At 34.7% G+C, this 20492-nt stretch overlaps 1 protein-coding gene across 1 annotated transcript in view; it reads right to left on the bottom strand.

Annotated features, from left to right (window-relative positions):
- LOC105299349 (cAMP-specific 3',5'-cyclic phosphodiesterase 4D-like) overlaps positions 1 to 16208 on the bottom strand; it is a 148910-nt gene extending 132702 nt beyond the window's left edge. Inside the window, exons 1-2 of the mRNA XM_011371031.2 lie at positions 15938 to 16208; positions 6296 to 6426 (exon numbers count right to left, since the gene is read on the bottom strand). Coding sequence (XP_011369333.1) covers positions 6296 to 6337 — 42 coding nt within the window. The 5' untranslated portion in view covers positions 6338 to 6426; positions 15938 to 16208. The remainder of the gene's footprint in view (positions 1 to 6295; positions 6427 to 15937) is intronic.
- Positions 16209 to 20492: the final 4284 nt, after the last annotated feature.

Here is a 20492-nt window from a genome sequence, read left to right as displayed (position 1 = left end):
CAGGACAGGTGTTTCAGATACCTATGTCATTAGATTGGACATTAAGAACAAGCAATATAAACTAAGCAAAATAAGAATAGTGAAAGAAGCGAAAATATTTTTGAATACAATTAAAATTAGCCCCTAGTCTGTGAAGAGATGATTAGAACCTCACAAATCATTGTGTCCCCAAACATAAACCCTAGAAAATAGAAAAATGAAAAGATGTTAACCAGATCATTGTCAGTGTCATCTAACAGAATATGTGAACTCTGGATTATTGGTTACCATCCTCTAGGCATAAATATCAAGTGACATTAAAATCATCCCTTAAGAATCATACTCTCTATTATAAGTAGAACGTTTGTGTCCCCCCAAAGTTAATCTGAAGCCCTTACCCCAAAGTGATATTATTTGGAGAAAGGGCCTTTGGAAGGTAATTAGGATTAGACAAGGTAACAGTGAGAGGGGCAGGAAGAAAGCTCTCATGAGAAAACAAATCAAGATGGCACCTTGATATTGGACTCCCCAGCCTCCAGAACTCTGAGAAAATAAATTTTTGTTGTTTAAGTCACATGGTTTACGGTATTTTGTGATGGTAGACCAAGCTGACTAATATACTCTTTTGTCTCAATGCCTTGATTTTATATTTATTTGAGAACTGATCATTAATTCAATTTGTGCATACGTACAACATAACCTAAAATCAAGAAACTCATAACTGGTAGGAAACAGAACTCTCACCTAGTTCAACCACCCATCTTATGCCTGAATCTTTTGTATGATACGAAGATTGACTAAATGGTCTTGGAAGCTGCACTTAAACTCCTTTAGTGAGAAGAATGTACTACATTTCTAAGCATTTCCATATGATCCATTTCCAAAGCAGATACTATCACTGTGCTCTGTGGCAAACCTCAAGATAGAATTTATCAAGCAACTATTTTTTTTGCCTTCATTACAAAATACTTTTTCTACTTTAAGTATAAAGACACTAAGGCTCAGAAAAAATTAAGTAATTTACTAAAGGTCAGATCTTTAAGCACTAGTGAATCTGAGGATTGAATCTAGGTCTCTGAATTCAAAACTATTTTCTTTTCACTGTGCTAATTATCTCTAAACTACTTTGATTATACATCTGAATCAGTAAACATATTTTGAATGTATTTTATCAATTAATATATTTATTAATTGCACACATATGCTACTATGTATTTATCAAACGTATACATAAAGTTGAAATTTGAGAAAAGATAACATTAAAAAGTAAATATAAATAGAAGTCCTAATATGTTTGTATTGCCCACATTGGAAATTGCTGTGCTTTATCACTTTGGCTCCCTTATACCAGGAAGTCAGTAAAATGCTAGAGAAAGCATGTCACAATATTGAAAAACACCAGACCTAATATTGGGAGATCATGATTATTAATACAAAGAATAGTAAATTTATTGTTTTAAAAATTATTTCAACAGAAGTAATAGTATAACCTAAGGAAAGTTATACTATGTCAATATTTCACTGAAGAAATGCCAAGAAAAACTTTGAGTCATGAATGTGATGCTAAGGTCACTGTAAATGGCTCCGTTTTGGCTGGTACTGAAAGACTGATAAGAATCAGTAGAGTTAACACAGGTTGCTAAGGGCTGGGGTAAAGTTTTAACCACTGTAGCAAATTAAACTATTTTATTAAAAGCAGAGTTGTCACTATAAAGCTTTTTCATAAATTTTCTAATAGTCTTAAAAAATTACTTACTTTATTAATTACACTGTCTATTTCTGTCCTAAATTGCTATGCTATGTAGGTGGAAGAAAAAAACCTAGATGTTTACAACTAAATGTGGCACTAGATTAAATTAAATGACTTCAGGAAAACACATCTGAGGAAGGAGAAGGCAAGCTTTAAACAGAGAAATTAGCTGATCTATTACAATTCAGAATAGTAAGCAAATATAAAGCATCCCTTCAACATGAGACTTTCCTACTATTAAACTTATAGTAGAGTAATACCTTACCAAGCCTCATTTTATCAATTATGTTTTTGAGATAGGATGGTTTTATACTAAAATTTTAAAATCTGTAATTGCTGTACAAATGGGGCTTGTTCAGTCTCATTAAAGCAAAAGTCAGAATAGCAAGAATTGCCCCCAGCTTTCACAGATGGTAAAGGCACTTCCGAAGATTAGCACAGAGAGAAACTTGTTCATGCTCTGCCCTTATGGTGTATGGACAAAGAACCAGCATCAAGAAAAACACAAATGTGATCCTAAGCACCCCAAGGGGTGTAAAAATCCAAGCAGTCACACGAAAACTTTGATAAGACCTGTGAAAATGAAATGTCAGCCCAATAAGAGGTAGCTTGAAAACTTTAAAAAGAGGTAAAGCCTTCATACCACAAAACTTATGGGAGAAACTTCTGTTGTAACATTTCCTGCTGGAAGTAAATACTTCAAGAAAAGTTATCTACTAGATGAAGGTTTTTTCCTTTTCTAATTATTATTAAATCAAAATCTCCAGCATTTTTAAAAAAGCAGATGCTATCTAATCATTGATATTTTTTATGACTTTTTTTTCTTTTCTTTTTTTTTCCTTTAATGCCCTAGTTTTTATAGAACTTAATTTGGACAACATGGTGTTTCCAACACTGGTATTTTTCAGGCACTCGAAAAAGATTAACAGGGGTAAGAGTTTTGGTCCTTTTTTAAATCTGAGCTTTGACTACATTTTAAAAATCAGAGAGAAAAAAGAACCCAGGGAGTCTCACTTATAAGCTATGAAGTCTAGGCAATGCTAAAGATAGCACTCATTTAGATACCTTTGATATATCAAGCATTGCGAGTTCTAAAGGGTGATTTCCATATCACCCTTTAGAATACCGGGGTCAGTAACTTGTTAAATGTCCCACAACTGGAAAGTTGAAAGAGCCAAATTTTGAACTCAATTCTGTAAGATTTTAAAGGCAACATTTTTTTTTTTTTTCCCAAATAAACCAAGCCACTTCTCAGGCAAGTCATTTCATCTCTCGAGGCCCTGACCTCAATTTTTTTATCAATAAAATAAGAGTGTCTACAGCCATGCTACCCTGAACAAGCCCGATCCTGTCTGATCACGGAAGCTAAACAAAGTCGGGCCTGGTTACTACTTGAATGTGAAGCCACCTAGGAATATCAGATGCTGAAGGAGTAAAAAATAAAAAAAAATACGAGATTGTAAGCTGACAAGGTCTTTGCAATCTATGAGGTCAACCAAGGGTTGCCTGGCCTAAAAAATAAAAAATAAATAATAAAATAAAATAATAAAATAAAATAAAATAAAATAATAAAATTAAATTAAATTAAGTTAAAAAATAAAATACAATAAAATAATAAAATAAAATAAATAAAATAAAATAAAATGATTGAGTCAGAACACCTTTAGTTCTCTTTCTACTCTAAGAAGCAATTATATATCAAAAACTCTATAAACTTTACAAGCCCTATAAAATTCAGTAAAACCATTTTTATGAGAAATAAATATTAACACCAAGTATTCTAAAAACAAATGATGTAATCAGTTGCAACAATAATGTGAGTCAGGAATGTAAAGCTTAAATTACTTGCCTTCTATCATTTTCAACTGATGCATTATTATAAAATAGCTTTTCATTTTTTAAATTTGTAGATTTCTTTCATTGTCATATCTGAAACCATATATTGGTCTTAAGATGTTGTAATTTAGGTTCATTTATTATTAAAGTATGCCTATAAGTTTATTCTAATATAATGTTTAATAATATTAATAATATTTGACTCATTTAGACATTTTCAATTTAATTAGTATAAGTACTTTGATTTACTTTAAATTAATGTGGCCTCTGTCCTTAGGAAGTCTACATTCTAGGATGAAGAAAGAGACCATTACATATGAGGACAGGTTGAAGGATACTCGTTCTAGGGAAGGAGATATATGAATTGTCACTGGTGTGATTCTTTAATGAATGTCTATCTCCCACAGTAGACTACAAGGGCCATAGCCACTGGGACCATGCCTTACTTTTGTACTGTCCATATGCTTGGTTCCTCCATTTTTTTATCCACCACAACTACAAATTATCCTCAAAACTAGCAAATTCTCACTTTAAGTAAAAAATGCTTTGTTTATATTTTTATAGCTAAAATTTTTCATGGATCCCTCCCAAATAAAGGAATAATCCAGAGCATTAATCATTAAAAAGGGCACTGCACCAGGTCTTAAATGTAAGGAGAAAAATATGAACACTGATTTTAGTGTTCAGAAATAAATAAGATGATTGTTCAAAGACAGTCTTTTTTTCCCCTCTTTTGTATGCCTTAAGTTTTCACGGTAACAGATACAAGATATACAGAGACACGCAGGGAGGAGCAGAGGCCATTTTAATGTTTAGAAGATTCTCTTTGGATTTTCAAATGTCATAAAGCCAAAGAAAAACATTCTAAGATTCTAAATCAAATTAATCGTTTAAAATTTCCTCATCAAAAACAGGAAACATCTACTTCTAACTGTATAATTTTGGATTCTGTTATGGCAAAGATTTAAGGGATGGGGATGACATTTTTAGACTAGTGCAAAATAATATTTGAAACTCCAAAGTGACAACTAACTAGGCAAAAAGTCTGGCTCTTTTCTTTGATAAATGGTAATCTCCTGCTTAGAGTCATTTAATTAAGTGGAAGCACTTTATGCCAGTGGATTTTCAGGAAGCTACAAAGCAGTAAAATGAGAGCTTTACTGTTTACATTTGCACAAATGCAGGAAACTCAGTTTCTCTTAATCTGGAAGTGTAAGCCTTTCCAAGATAAAAATTTTTGCATTAAGCAAGTATAAATAGGAAATCTCCTAGCATCATTAAGTACTCTAATTCCTTAAAGTCATGGATCAGTTAATCATTGCTTTTAGAATGTTTTCCCACAAGAACAGGGAAATCTTTAACAATATATTTTTAATTATTCAAAATTTCTCCTTTTTGCCTTCACACATATTTATCACATCTCTGAAATTTAGTAAAAGAAGAAAGCATTAAGTGAATGGTTTGCTTTCATATTTAACTTATAATAAGAAAAACTCAGTAACAGAAAAATGCGTTTTCCAGTTTGGTAATTTATATGCAGGTCACCTCCTTTTACAATGAGCAACTGTATGATTATAGAAGGAATTCCAGGCTCCAAGCCATGGCTCTCTTTTTATGCTTAATACATACAACCAAATACCAACCAGGAAAACAAATGAATTTCCTTGGTTGTTAATTAAACACAGTCTGCACTCAGACAAAGAATTGGCACGCCTCTAGGTATATCCTCATTTTTTTAAGAAACTCTCTTAGATTCACTAAACTTCCTTCTCCATATACTCCTGTGTTACTTTACTTAAAAGCTGGATGGTGGTAATTCTACTGATAGAATTAAATATGGCCTCCAGCCATCACAATAGAATCACTGATTGTAACACAAAGAGTCTCCATACTAGAAAAATGTGTTTGCATTTGTGGTTTTTCTGATGCCTGCAAATGAATGTTCCTACGTCACAACTACATCTGTTTTGATGCCTTTTTTCCTTTTGGGTAAATGAACAAAGGGGCATGTTCTTAGAGCCTGTCTGATAGAAATTAATGGTCTACTTTCGACCCTGCCTTGTATAGCTTTCTTTGAGTTGCTCTATTTGCTTATGCTTTCTTTCATAAGTTAACAGAAATCTAAAAATTATCACTAACTTGGTACCTTAACACTATGTAATTGGAAATAAGTCTTAATCTCCATCAGGGCACTGAGGATGTTCACTTAATTTTTTTTTTTAAATGAGGAGAAAGATTAAAGATATATACCAGGATAGAAAGCCTATGGAAGAGATGCCCCACTGATAAGTGTTTGCATTCACCGTATTCATGAACTTTCAGAATGTCATTAACTGAAGTATCTAGTGATATTCAATTTAATTTACACTATTGGACTTTCCCATAAAGTTAGATATATAAGACATAAATTTCTTCCATTTCAATTTTAATTATATCATTCTAACATATATCCAAAAATCAGAGTGTCCAAAATCATACCAGTGGGCTTATACAAATGAATGGTAAGGCATATAAACTGGCTGAAAGAGAATTCCCATTAAATATCAACCAGGCCACAAAGACAAACAAGTCTTCACTTGTCAATAAGCTGTGCACAGTCAGAGAACGGAAAGTTGACCAAAGGTTTCCCACAAGCCTGATTATGATAGGACAGTATTCAAATTCAAAGAAAACAGTAAAAAGTTATGTGTATACATTTTTAGAAAAGAATTGAAAACAAAGGGTACTTACACTTTTGCTCCGAGAAAGCAAATCACAAGAATTTCTTTTCATGGTGGTGTCTTAATTCGAATGGGCAATAATTGTTTCCAACGTCAGTGTTCACACTGCAACAATTATCCACTCAAAAGCCAACTGGCATTCTGAAGGTAAAGGCAAGGAAATATTTAATCAAGTATATGATTAACACGTGCACTTCGAAATGCTGTCTTTGACTAAGACAGTAATTCTTAAATTATTCATCAGAACAGGCTAAAATGGTACTGTGTTTAAAGAAATAAAAGTACACCCAAGCAACATTTCCAAAACAGCTTTCGTTAAATGTAAGTTAGAGATTTCAAGCACCATTCATTTGCCATAAATATTCAAGTCTACATTTCTAGTAGCTAAAAAATAAGTATGGTAGCCACAACCTAAAGTCACACGTATGTAATGAAAAAGCATACTGAATTGTATAGGTGCTAATTCTTGCTGGTACAGCTAAGCATCCCTCAATTTACCACTAACGGATCACTAGGGTAGCCTTGTTCACCATGAAGAGGACTCTTACACGCATCTGAAAGCCCTCTGATCACTACATCATGGCCTCCTGTTTACTTAGCCATAATTCACAATACGCTGAAGCTATCCCAGTGGATTTTCAGTAAATTTAGTGAGTTTTCTACCCTTTTGATTCAAAGAGATTGTAAGGAATGGTTAGGAGGAACGGTTTACCTAATCAAGCAATAACTATTATTTCAAAGAATATTCCAGAGTAGTTGCCACTTGAATGACATGATAGTCTCATTACCTAACCTTCATTTTCCATTAGACACCAAGAAGGAGCTTCTCTTTTTTGATCTTAGAAGAAAAAGCAAATAGCATAGCTATTCTGTTGTGTTCATTCTGATATTCAGCTATATCTGGCCATGGCTTACAAATTCATAGGGTATATTTGTATGAAGGCTGAAGCATCTTTTAGGAAAGAAGTCACTCTAAGGGGAACAGGGATGAAACAAACAGGCTTGACCAAAGCACAAAAACTCTGACATTGTAGGTACAGGTTATGATTTTAACATAAGCATAATTTTAACATAAGCATGTAACATAAGCATAAGCATCTATCATTTGAATTTGTTCTAAGCTTCTCAGAGGACTTGTGTCTGAGTTTTAGGAAAAAGAGTAACAGTGAACAAGGTCTCAAGGAGTTTGTTTTGCTAAAATGATTTGAAAATGTCAAAGTGCGGAGTAGTGTGAATTATACATTAAAAAATAAAACAAAGCAACTATAGATACTTTTTAAAAAGTATACAAAATAAAAGGAGGGAGGACTCCATGGAACACAGTGTCAGTGTGGGCCCCAGGAGGAGGCCAGCCCTAAGCAGCAAGGGAACCCAATGGTACCGCACGCCAGTAGAGAGAGACCTTCAGAGAACTTTCCAGCAACCAGCAATGGCATACATTCGAGGATAAAAATTTGATTTGAACCCATGTGAATAACCACTCAAGACTTATAAGAATAAAAGGAAGATATTTTTGGAGAGTCCAGAGCCCCACAGCAACAAGGTGCAGCTAGAATCAGATAAATAGTATTTAGTATTGCTAAAAATATGCCTACATGCAACTTGGGGATGCAAAGGGCATTGAGGGACAAAACCTTCTTCTGAGGTTGGTGAAAATGCTCGCTTGAAGTTAGAGAAAAATGTACAATCAAATATGAGTTGCTAGGATAAATAATGTTTCTTTGAGTGTGTATAGATTTTTGTTTAAGGGAGTGGAAATTGGAGGTAAGAGCTGATACACAAATGCAAAGTTCTCAGCTAGTATACCTCCAGGAATTAAGTCATCTTTACCAAATGACTTATCCGTTCTCAGAAAATGTGGAATTACGTTATCTACCTAGATCAATTTAAGAACAGGACGGAAATTATATAAACTGTGAACTAAATATTCCATACTGAGGGAGATAAATAAAATCCAGCTAAATGCTGTAGGATGTTTACACATTATCCGAGAAAAATTTGTTCAAAATATTTAATGATTTATTCAGCATTTAATGAGTACCCTTAGAGGCGACCATGGAATAGTTGCCTCTAGTGGGTTAGTGACTCAATGGTTTCAAGTTAACAAATTAATAAGATCAGACGAATGTTTGCTAAATTAATGAGATTGTTAACAAAATTGCCTTGACATGATTTAAAGACCATCATTAAGAGATACTTTCCTATAGGAATTTGGAACCTGTAGAAGTTGAAACAGACAAATGAATTTAACTGAAAACTGCTGATGGGATGACACTTCTCAAGCTATATACCTACCTAAGAGACAGCATGGCCTCACTAAAACAGTATGGACCTTGGACCCAAATGGGCATAGATTAGAATTTCGGCTCTTTAATGGCATTCTGTGTAGCTTTAAGTAAATTACTTAACCTCTCTGAGCTTTTTCCAGATCTGCAAAAAAGCGATAATAATACTCAAAAGTGCCAAACTCCCTCAAATAAAACAAACTTAGGCAATTGTGCTTTCAACTAGCACATAACTAATATACCAGTTATGGTCCCAGAAATAAACAGACAACATATTATGATCATTAAAGGAAGGTTTAGTAACGAGACTATTTAAGAAGATGTGAATAGGGCAGAGGAATCCATAAAGGATGGTGCAGTTCCTGGAGCTAGCAATAATGCAGTTTTTACCATCCCCCAAACTAAAGAGACAAGGAGAGGGATGTGTCACCAATACCTACAAGGAAAGAGTCATAGAGTGTACTTTCTTAAAAAGGGAGGATATTTTCTAGGACAGTTAGCCTCAGATGATCCAGAAAGGAAGGAGATGAGAAGATGAACATAATCTCATTCTCCTGCCTCCCTCTGATCTCCTGCTAGGACTCCCAACTGCCAAATGCAATAAAGCCAGAGGTCAAAGGAAGCTGTTGCTCTACACCTCACTGGTCAGCATCCCAGGACAGAAATCCTCCTGGGTACATATCATTAATATAGTATCCTCATTGCTCAAAAGAGAAAATCAGCTCCAAGAAATTAACTGAATTGCCCAGTAAATGGCAGAACCAGGATTCAAACCTGATTTGTCTGACTCCAAAGTCCATGTTTTTGTCTACCCTGCTACCCTGCTTTGTTACCAATATTACAAAACAACACATTTTAATTATCAGCAAGTGGTAACCTCTGCAAATATCAAAGCTGTGCCTAAACCAAAGACTGTTTGGTGGCGGGGGAAAGAAAGGCTTATTCTCAGGAAGGCAGTTATCTTAGTTCTTACAAATTTCTCCATCATCAAAGACATACTATTAAGACAGCAGAAATGTGTTCTCCCTCCAGGTGCACTATTAAGAAAAAAAAAAAAACAGGTGAGAGAACACTCACACACACGTGCAATTTCATTACGAAAGGAATTTCCACATGAAAGTTAATTAGGAAGAAGAGTCAACTCCTGCAGGGAGAACACTTTAGAAATAAAAATGAACAGAAAAAATCAGGTAAGACAGATAGCGCTGGAACATTCGAAGATGAAATCTGAGCTGGAGCACTTGAATAAATTTTGCTGCTTTGATGAAAGGATAGGGGAGTTAAGACAAGTTCTTTCCTAGAGATTAAGAATTTATATAGTGGAAAAAGCCATGAACTGGGCATGAGAAGAAATAAGTTCCACTTTCATCCCTGTGTCGCACACACAAGCTATATGGTATTAGGAAAAGCTCCTCTTTTTCTCTCTACCAGTTGCTTGCTTCTCTGTAGAGTAGAGATAGCAATATTTTCTCAGTCCACCTCACAGGGTTGTTATAGGAATTAATTAAATAATGTCTCAGAAAGCTTTTTAGAAACTATAAATTTCCTTGCAAATATAGGTTAATTCTATTCATTAAACATCAAGTGTGCCAATGCGTGTAGTAACTGCTGAATTATAAAGTCACCTAGGTGCATTAATTTAAGAAAGAACATTTATTGAGCATCACGTATGGGGTGGGCACCGTACTAATCTCTCCAATAACCACCAACTTTTCTAGATCCAGGGGAAAGGACTGTTTGGGTGCAATGCCTAGGAATGAGCAAAGGATAATCAGTTTATCACTGACTTAGTGTCTCCCCCACCTCATCAAGTTATAGTTTTCTAGCGCTGCATAAAATAAACCTCAGAGCAAAACCAAAATAGACAGTCTCTTTCCATGATTAGATTCTAATCTAAAATTATTAGATATGGCATATGTTAAAAAAGAAAGTATGATCACTGTAAAAGACAACCCCAAAGAACTGCAATAAAAACAAACTCGATTTGTCAAGAATCACCCACCAAAAAACTAGGAGGCAGCAATGCAAAAACTAAATACTCAAAAAGTTAAAAGAAGCATATGAAGGGATAAAAAACAGACTTTACATGGGAAAGTTCGAATTATTGCCATAGGCTCTGAAGTGCCCACTAATTTGCCTTCTCCACACATAAGACAGGTAACTTGGACATTTGCCCCAATGTCCCTCTGCTAAATCTGTACAGAGACAAAGGATGAAAGTCCCTGATATTTCCTCATGACTTCTAAAGCATGAATTAAGAGAAAAGACTCTTTCTTGGTCCAGATCTAAAGATGACCACAGAGATTTCCTGCTCTTTACATCTTCCTTCTTTTCTCCAAGGTGACCTGTGATGGTTGTCCCTTATTTGTGCTTCTCTGGATCTGAGATCAAAACAGCTCATGGTACAAATAAGGAAATTGAGGTATAGGAACATAAGTAAACTGCTGAAGATCACAGAGCTGCCTGGGACAGATAACGCAGGAACTAGACAAAGGCCTCTGCACTCCCTGCCCAGTGCTCTAACTGATGATGTTGCCCTGTGCACTGATTTTTCTAAAATTCATCCTAAAACTTGCTCTATAGGGCAATCTAGGTACACCTTTCAGTGTGCCTAGCAAAGTTCAACACTTAATTCTTGCTAAAGTCAATGCAATCTATTTATAACCCAAGGATGGCCCTGTATAATCAGGTTGCAGCCTGTGCTCTCAAGTGCACCTTCAGCTACATCTGCAGGGGCTTCACAGAGGCTAGAGTGATGTGTCAACAAGTGGATACAGGTGTTATGTGACTTACATGTTTATATGACCTTAGCTTACACTCTCTTCCCCAACACAAACCTTCCTCCCTAGTCTAAATGGTCTAATCCCTCAACATCTGTTACATATTCATTTCCACTTCCTATCCCTAAATCGATGCTCTGAAAATGTTTTATTTTCCATCTTTCTGAACTTTTCTATTCTTCAAAGTCCGGCAAAAATCTTTTCTTCTAACGGCAACTTCCCTTGCTGCTCCAAGTCACATAGGTTTCTACTTTCTCTGAATCCCAACCATATAGGCTATGTTGCCACACAAAATCATCTACTATATTTTATTCTTTTATTAACTATATTATGGGTTTAATTTTTACTTCCTTAACTGTGGGTTGAGTAAGGCACACTTTAAAACCTTTTCTATACTGCAGGTTACAAGATTATAAAATACAAATTCCTAAGGCTGAGAGTGATTCATTATCATTCTTTTGCCTTTGCCATAGTGCTTAAAATAGTGTTGAACACTTAACAATCACTTGATAAAATATAAGTACAAATCCATAAGAAAAATATGTTCATTTTAATAGGTACTGTAAAAATAGAAATAAAAGTATATCAAATGTAGAAAATATTCAATCTCAATATTTATCAAAGAAATGAAAACTAAAATCTAAAAGTTTCTGTTTGTTTTGCCTACAACTTAGTAAAGTTAATGTTTTTTAAAATAAAATACTTGATAATGGTGCATACATGATAAAACATCAAATTTTTATATTGCTTACAAGCTTTATACTGACATAAGTCTTTGGAAAGGAATTTGATAACAAGTACCAAAATTATTATGGAATTATGTATTTTTTATATAGTAATTCAGGAAGCAACTTGAAATATAGAAAGTGCTTTATATACAAAGATGTTTTCAGCAATCTACTTACAATAATGAAAATTTGGAAACAATTTGGATATCTAACAATAAGAGAATAGCTAAAATAAGAGAAATTTCATAATGTACTATAGTTTAAAATATACATTGTACAAGATATTTTAATTACATTAGAAAATGCTTCTGCTATAATGTTAAATGAAAAACAGGCTTAAAGTTGTATAGATAGTATGATCCTATAAAAAGTTATGCACAGAGAAAAGACTGGAAAGAAATATAGGAAAATGTAGTTGTATTTAGGTACAAGTATACGGATGGTTCTGTTCTTCTGTATTCTTTGGCTTCTTAAATTCTCAACATCTGGGGAAAAGAAATACTTAAAATTCAGATTAAAAGAAAGTATTTGAATGAACATATAACAAGTCATTAACCTTCTCTTCCTACTTCGAAGTATCTTTTAAATGCTAACTTTTTGTTGATATGATTGTTCTAGGAAGTTGCTGCATTGTCCATTAAGTTCTTTGTTTTTGAGGGTCCAACTTTGCTATTTTATATATAATGTTAGCCTTTGCCTTTTGGGAATCTATAGACTAAGAAAAGTCTCAGTTGAAGAAGAATGGCCAAAAATTAAGTTCTCTCTGGCTGATCCTGCTATTTTATCCTTCAGTTGACTGGTTTGTTTTTGTTTTGTTTTGTTTTGTTTTGTTTTGTTTTGAGTGGGAAGGCAGTTATGGTGACTATCCAAAGAAAATCTTCTTCAGGCTCTACTTCACCTAAAAATTCAAACAGTTATTGGGATCCCCTATGCTAGTTTCCAGAAATGCAAAACACACGGAACTCAGAAAATGGGAATAACGAACTAAATCAGCAAACAAGAGACTTGGGTTTTGTAGGACGAACAGGAGCTCGACCCATATAATATTTTCATATGTATTATAAAGTGAAAAAATGCAATGGGGAGGATATGTCTGGTACAATTTGCAACAGAAATATTCAAAAAGTTGTAAATTACAATTGACCACTTTACCTAGGTGTTTAGGTTTAACAAGCGTGCCCTTTGAACTATTTAAAGCCTCTTTTTCATTTTTTGATTGTTGCAGAAGATTTAAAAAAAATTTTTTTTATAAATTTACTTATTTATTTTAATTAGTTTCACGTAAACAGTATATTGGTTAGACATCAATATAGTTCAAAAAAAATGATCCCTCTAATTGTTCCCTTAAGACCTCCTTTAACATTCTCAAAACACGCATCTTAGCTTCCTGTCTAACTCATCCTATTTTTGCTTAACTTCTTGAAAGAAAGAGGGAGGTTCTCCTGTTTAAGATGAAGTGTTCCTCTTCCTATGTACAGTTGTGGCTTCTACCTACTCTCTATTTTCCTTTTCCATATCTGCTCTAACTCTATCTGGCTCTCTCCCCTAAAGCTCTAATTATTTTCTCAAGTCTCTCTTGTTTTAAAAAAAAAACCCTCCTTAACCCTACATTCTCTCTCTTCTAAATATCATTCTTTTCTTCTCCATAATCAATTTTGTTGAAAAAATTGTCTATTAAATTTACTAAACTTTAATCTCACCACCACCTCTTAATTCACTGCAACCTAGATTTGCTCCTTCTACACTTCAATTTCGTTTGAAAGCTTCTAGACTTCCATATTGCTAAGTTTAACAAACTTTTCACAAATTCTCTGACTAGACCACCACTATAACACTGTTACTTGTTTCTTCTGGAAACTCTCTCCTCCCTTGTGCTCTGATATTGTTTCTGCTGGGTGCGATTGTTGACTTCTTTCTACTTTTGTGAGTCTTCTTTGGTTCACCTCTTAAATATAAATACCACTGCCCTTACTCTTTTTCAGTGCTTCCAAAACATGACTGCATATGAAAATTATCCAGGGAATTCTATAAAAGACAGACTACTGATCTTCCACTAATAAATCAGAACCTCCAGGAGAAGTACAGAGGAATCTACTTTTGACCAATTCCTCAAATAATATTCATAAAGCTTATAGAGCACCATTCTGTTGATTGGCACTTGAAAAATCTCTGCTCTATATTATGTTCCTGGGCAATCCATTAGTTTTCATTGTTTGATTTGACATATGTATTCGAATAGTATATATATATATATATATATATATATATATATATATATATATATATATACTATTATACTATATATATACTATAATCGTCTCAAACACATGTCCATATAAACTCAACATTTTTTCTTTCTTCATTTAAAAATGTTTCTTCTTTTATCCTTTCTCTCTCTCATTTAATGGTATCATGAGCTACCCAAGCCAAAACCCTAAGTCCCTACTACTCCCTAATCACCCACATTAAATCAGTGATTACATCCTGCTGGAGTATCTCGCAAATATTTCTCAGCTCCATCCTCTTTTTGCAGGTCTACTACGAGTTCTCTTTTAGACTTTTATCAACACCATTTTAGGTACCTTCTACTAGGTACCTAATAGGTACCTCCTTGTTGTTAATACTGCCTACTTGTTTCTCCATACATCATATTTCACTCATTTATTATACTGAATCAGTATAATTCCGCACACATTCCATGCTGTTTCCCTCCTCTATGTCCTGTTCTTGAGAGATTTTTCCTCTTCCTATTCTCCATGTGCACTTCCTTCCTTCTTTACTTAGCTACTCTTACTTCAATACTTAGCTGAGGTGTCATCTCCTCCTGAGTTTCCTAGTTCTTCCAATATCCCAAGCCACACCCCCATTGCTAGCCTGAACCAGTACTGTTCCATAATGCCTTCTGTATGGCCCCAACAGTATATTGCATATTTGTCAAATTATACTGAAATGTTCTGTGTCTCACTGCCGCCTTGGACTCTAAGACCCTTGAGGGTAGAAAACATTTCATATTTGTATATATATTCACAACATAACATATGCTCAATAAATTTTTACTGAATTCTACCAAATTGAACTATTTCCCTTGACTAGAGTTATGAGAAGGAAAGCACATTTTGTCTCTAGACTAAAAAGAATCAAATATCTTCTTTTGTAGTTTATACTCACACAAAACCATAATTCTATTCCCTTCTCCTCCCCCAAAATTATAGCAACAGTTTCTCTTATTCATTCACCATACATTTACTAGGCACTTGTGGTAAGCAATGAACTGTGCTTGGGTCCAGGGATGCAAAGATAAATATAATAAAATCTCTCCCTACAAGAGCACACAGACTAGTGGGGGAGAAAGATAAATAGTACAGTGCACTAAGTGCTCTGACAGAGGCTCAGAATAGCTGGTGTGGGACCCAGAAGAGGCAGAAAGTGATTCATACACTTAATGGCTTCAAAGCCTGTTCTGAGCTATTCTGCTCTTGCGAACACTTTGCTTTAAGTTGTTCAAATGCCATTTCATATATTGATGTTTTTCCCCAAGTAGAAGAAAAAGAACATAAAAGTAAGGACTGTCAGTTCCTTTCTTCTCTTTTATATATCCGGTCAGACCTCTGTCTCTGTGGAAGAGATGGCCATAAAACTCTACACCAAAAACATGGTCAGTAAATGCCTGTTGAATGAATAATATACAGGCAATCACACTTATATAAGAGAACAAGACACTTTTGATGTCAGTACAAAAGTATTCTAAAATAAATGACATTTTGGAAAATAAAAGTACATCATTTGGCTCCCAAGGTAGCCCAATTCTTCACTTCCAAGGGTATGAAAATGCCAGAATATCCTCTCTTTCAACACTCACCTTGACCAGTATTTCAAAATAGTCCAGCTGAGTTGTTTGGCCACAAGTAAATTACATTTCTTTCTAGAATTCCATGCTTTGGGTCCTTTCTCCTTATCCAAAATAATTTCAGCTCTCTAAAATACAACTCTTTACCTAAATAAAGGGCCAGGGACTTTCTGTATCATCCCTCACAAATGTAGGATCTGTTACTTGAGAATACCCTGCTCTAGTTTTAGCTTCCTGCTGCAATGAGGAAAGTTATAACAGAAGCTTCTTTTCAACAACTTTCCTAACCATATTCTCCCACTGCTGTATGATAGTACCCTTCCAGGCCTGGGCAGTGGGAGGTGACTAGAGCAGTTTTGTCCTGTGAATCATAGGACAGCATGGTGCACTCTGCTGGCCTGAGGCCTAAGATGGAAGGAGCCTCTGGGATGTGTCATTGCCAGCAAAGTTATAACAGATCCATTGAGAGCCTCAGGACAAAAACCTCTGAGTCATCATGATGGAAAACAAAATAATGGCAAGACAATCCCCACAAAATCTTTGGTTTTAGCATCTAACTATTGCAAAAGAAAATGGAGTTCACTGAAGCATTGAGGCTTTTTTTCTTTTTAAATACTTCTCCATCTTATATCAGATTAAAGTCTACTATTTGAGTACTTTTAAAATTTGAGAAATCCTCGAATGGCATTATCATTGAAGACTGTGGAATGTATGCACAGACTGTATTCTAGAAATCATGCATTACAAATTACAATCGGTACTTTCTAAAACATGAATCATTCCATCTCTCTAGTTAAAATAAGAAAAACATTATGTAGGTGATAGATGATAGATAGATGATAGATGATAGATAGATAGATAGATAGATAGATAGATAGATAGATACATAGAGATAAGAGAGACACAGAAAGAAAGAAAGGAAGCTAAGGAGAGAGACAGGGCGAGGGAAAGAGATCATGTTATAGATCCTGAATTGTATTATGTATAGTTTTCTCAATCTGAGCTATAGAAGCAAAACTATCACCTCTAAGTTATTATGAGCCAGACCCTTTCAGTTTTTTTAAACCAATACACCCCTTTGTTCTTTAATTGTTTCTATTCACCAATTTGCAATGAATTCTGCTTTTTATATTCCTGTAAAATCTATACTGTGAACAGTACCCTTAAGAAAAATTATAAATGAATTACTTTAAGACCTACTAATGCTATTGTTTTGGGATTATATTGGCTACAATGAGAAATTGAAGAAAATAAACCAATTAAAGGTAAAAGAGACTAGGGCAGTTGGCAGAGCATCATGCAGAGCTCACTTAAGGCAGGTGTATGAACATTTTTCTAATGAGGCTTCAATAGAACAATTTTTATCCAAGCATCATGTAACACTGCACCCTCAAGCTATCACTTCACCCTGATTAACAATTTTACCTAAGGAGCCACTGCCTGCTGACTATACAAACAGAAGAAAAACAAGGCATAAAATTTAAAAGTTCCATGTTAATTAAAAGAAATATAAACAAGGAAATTAACACAACCAAGAAATCAAAGACTAGGAGTACAAACCCAAATCTATCAGTTTTCCCCTTAGGAAGCAACAACCCATTAGCATCCTTCAAGGGAATGAGCCTACTGTGGTGGAGTCATTAACACACAGTGAAAACTGTACATGCCCCTTAGTTTTAGTTGGAATCAAGGAACAAAATTTTAATCAATAGTAAAAAAAGCATTTTATGTTAAAATTAAAACAAAAGCAGAAAAGAAGTTAGACAACAAATTTGGGTTTCTTGTTTCTGTTCAAGAGTTTTACTATTTATAATTTTATTATGGGCATTAAAGGTAACAAACAACAAAGTCGAGATCTATTCAGTAAGTAATTAAAATACTCCCACCATGGCCACGAAAGAATCATTCTAAAAATATTCTTACTCTTTCATATTCAAAGTATTTTAGGGAGATATAATCAAGCAACCCCTTCAGTTGAGTGCCTTTTTATCCAAACCATTTTCACTCTTATAAAATTTATTTCGTTCCAAAAGAAGGAATTTCAAGATATCACCTGAACAAGAATAATTAACATGAGAAATATTTGTTTTGAGAGAAAAGGAAAAGAGTGAAATCAATATGTAGACTACTATGAGTTTTGGAATTAGTCCTATCTGAATTTTAATTCTGTTTTGGTCGCTTTCTGATTCTGTGGCCTTGAGGAAGTTATTTAATCCTTTTGAATGTCAAGTTCATGGTCAATATAAATGTAACTTGAAACCCACACTGCAGGGCTATAGTGTAGACTAAATAATGGACTGATAGTCAGCACACACTAAGCACTATATGTGGATCAAAGAAAGTGTTCCTTCAATGTTAGCTTCATTTTACTTTGTTTATCTTTTACTTGAGTAAGCAAGTGCTGGGTTTTTTGGGAGGCTCGGATTTTACTTATTCTGCAAAACTGTTTCATTAAAAATGGACTCTTTCCAGGATTATTATTCTACAGTTGCACTGGCACAGAATGAGAGGAGCCTGTCCTAATTCTCAGGACGCTCAAGTGCAGTACAAGATTTAATCTTTAGTTTCTGTCCAGGCCTAGACTCTTCCATGGCCTTCTGTAAGGTCAAATAAATGTTTCAAACTGAAATCCAAAGGTTTGTAATCCTTTCCACTCTGATGCTTCCTTCTTCAAGTCCACATTGAATGAACTTCAGTTTTCCAGCAAGAAGTTAATTGTAACACCCACTCTCAGCTGCAAGCACTAAGTAGATACCAAGTTTCTCAGAAAATTTGAAAGGTTCTGAGTTTAGAGAGAGGACAGCAAAGAACCCTGACACGTAGAACAAAATTCACCTGTTAACTATTATCCCATGATCAACCCAATTGCTACTCAGAGCTTGGTTGCTCTAATTGAAGCCTGTGCTGAATTATTGCCATTTATGTGGTACCCATCTGGCACCTGATATTAGATTTTCTTTCCTCTTCATTTATAATGATGATGGGGGATGGAGGTACATAACAGCAAAATCCTTTTAAGATTATTTTGCTAATAGATGAATTTCTTAGTGAAAATGGAAAATGGCAGTTTCTTTTCCAAGAATCTGGTTATCTTTTATCACCCAATGGTTTATTAGCTCAATTTTTCAAAATGGCAATGACACTTGGGAAGCTAGAGTTTTATCTTTAAAAATCTCTTTAATTCACTAAAGAAGTAATATAAGCTAAAGCATATAAGTTGTAAAATGAAACAAAATTTAATGTCTAAGAAGCCAAGGGAAAGAGATTTAGAATTAAAAGGATCTTTAAATTTCCAGCTCATCTCAAACCTTGCCATCATGAAGATGATATACCATATCATACCATACCATACTATACCATACCATACTATACAATATGTGGTTATTGTTCATCCTATTCTTAAGTATTGCTAGAGAAAGAAACTGCTTAGCCTACTACAATAGCTAAAATTCTTAATAATATTTTTTTGGGGGAGGAGAGCACCAGTTTATCTCTTATATTTAGCAAAAATCACTCTGTTACAGTATTTCACATCCTTAAGAACAATTACTACTATTATTATTTACTCTTGGCTATTCAACTTTTAAGGATTAAAACTGTTCTAGCTTTGTTACTTATTGAATGGCTTTGAACAAGTTACCTAACCTCTCTGTACCTCAATTTCTTGGTCTATAAACTATAATTATCTTGCTTCATATCATTGTTGTAAAAAATACACAATTCATAGAGGTAGACTGCTAGAAACAGTGACAACACACAGTAAGCACTCATTAAATGTGTTATCATCATCTTCATATTTCTTTCTTACTCTTAAGAAATTATCATTTATTTACAGTGAATGCACAGTAAATGTGTAATCAGGACCACTTTTTGAAAATAATAATCCAATGTATTTATTCACTCTAAATCATGACGCCCTATAGGAACCCCACTCATTGAATCAACTCTTTTGGCCTGGAGCCTGATCAGGAATCAGTGAGTTGATTAAAACATCAGACAGGTTGAGGGGAAAAAAGCAAATCCATTTCACACTCCAGAAGGGAGCCCCCACCCCCACTCCACTGTATTTCCTCATAGCAACATAGGGCAGAAATACTGTTTTAGGTAGGATGAGGGTCTAGGAGAGCCAAAAGGCTCTCTCATAGGCTGAGTGACACTAAAGGTACCTTAAAGCTTCTATGGGCTCCTAGGGGTAAAGGGAGATGGCTGACTGTGCTGGCTGGAGGGCTTGACAATGATGGCTTAGAGAGGGGGAAAGTGACACTAAAGTTGAGAGCCGTAGAGTGAACTTCCCAAAGTGGAGATCAAATGACAATCACAGCCAGACCTGGAACCACAGCCCAGCAATAGTTAGATGCCAGCCTAGTCGGCAAAGAGAGGAGCTGAGTCCCCTTAAAGCAATTCCTGTTCTTTGTGTCAAGAGGACAGAATAAAAGAAAATTTAAACCAGCTTCAGGTCCTTCAAAAATAGAGGGAGGTGGGACAGAGACCAAATCATTGCAGAGATGAGTGATATAAAAGCACACAATTAGGAAATGGCACGTAAATCAGTCATTTTTACCCCAAC

This window comes from Pteropus vampyrus, unplaced genomic scaffold (assembly GCF_000151845.1).
Source record: "Pteropus vampyrus isolate Shadow unplaced genomic scaffold, Pvam_2.0 Scaffold181, whole genome shotgun sequence".
In the NCBI taxonomy this organism is placed as follows: Eukaryota; Metazoa; Chordata; class Mammalia; order Chiroptera; family Pteropodidae; genus Pteropus; species Pteropus vampyrus.
The sequence above is the reverse complement of the archived record's forward strand: the minus strand, read 5'-3'. Positions and strand labels throughout refer to the sequence as shown.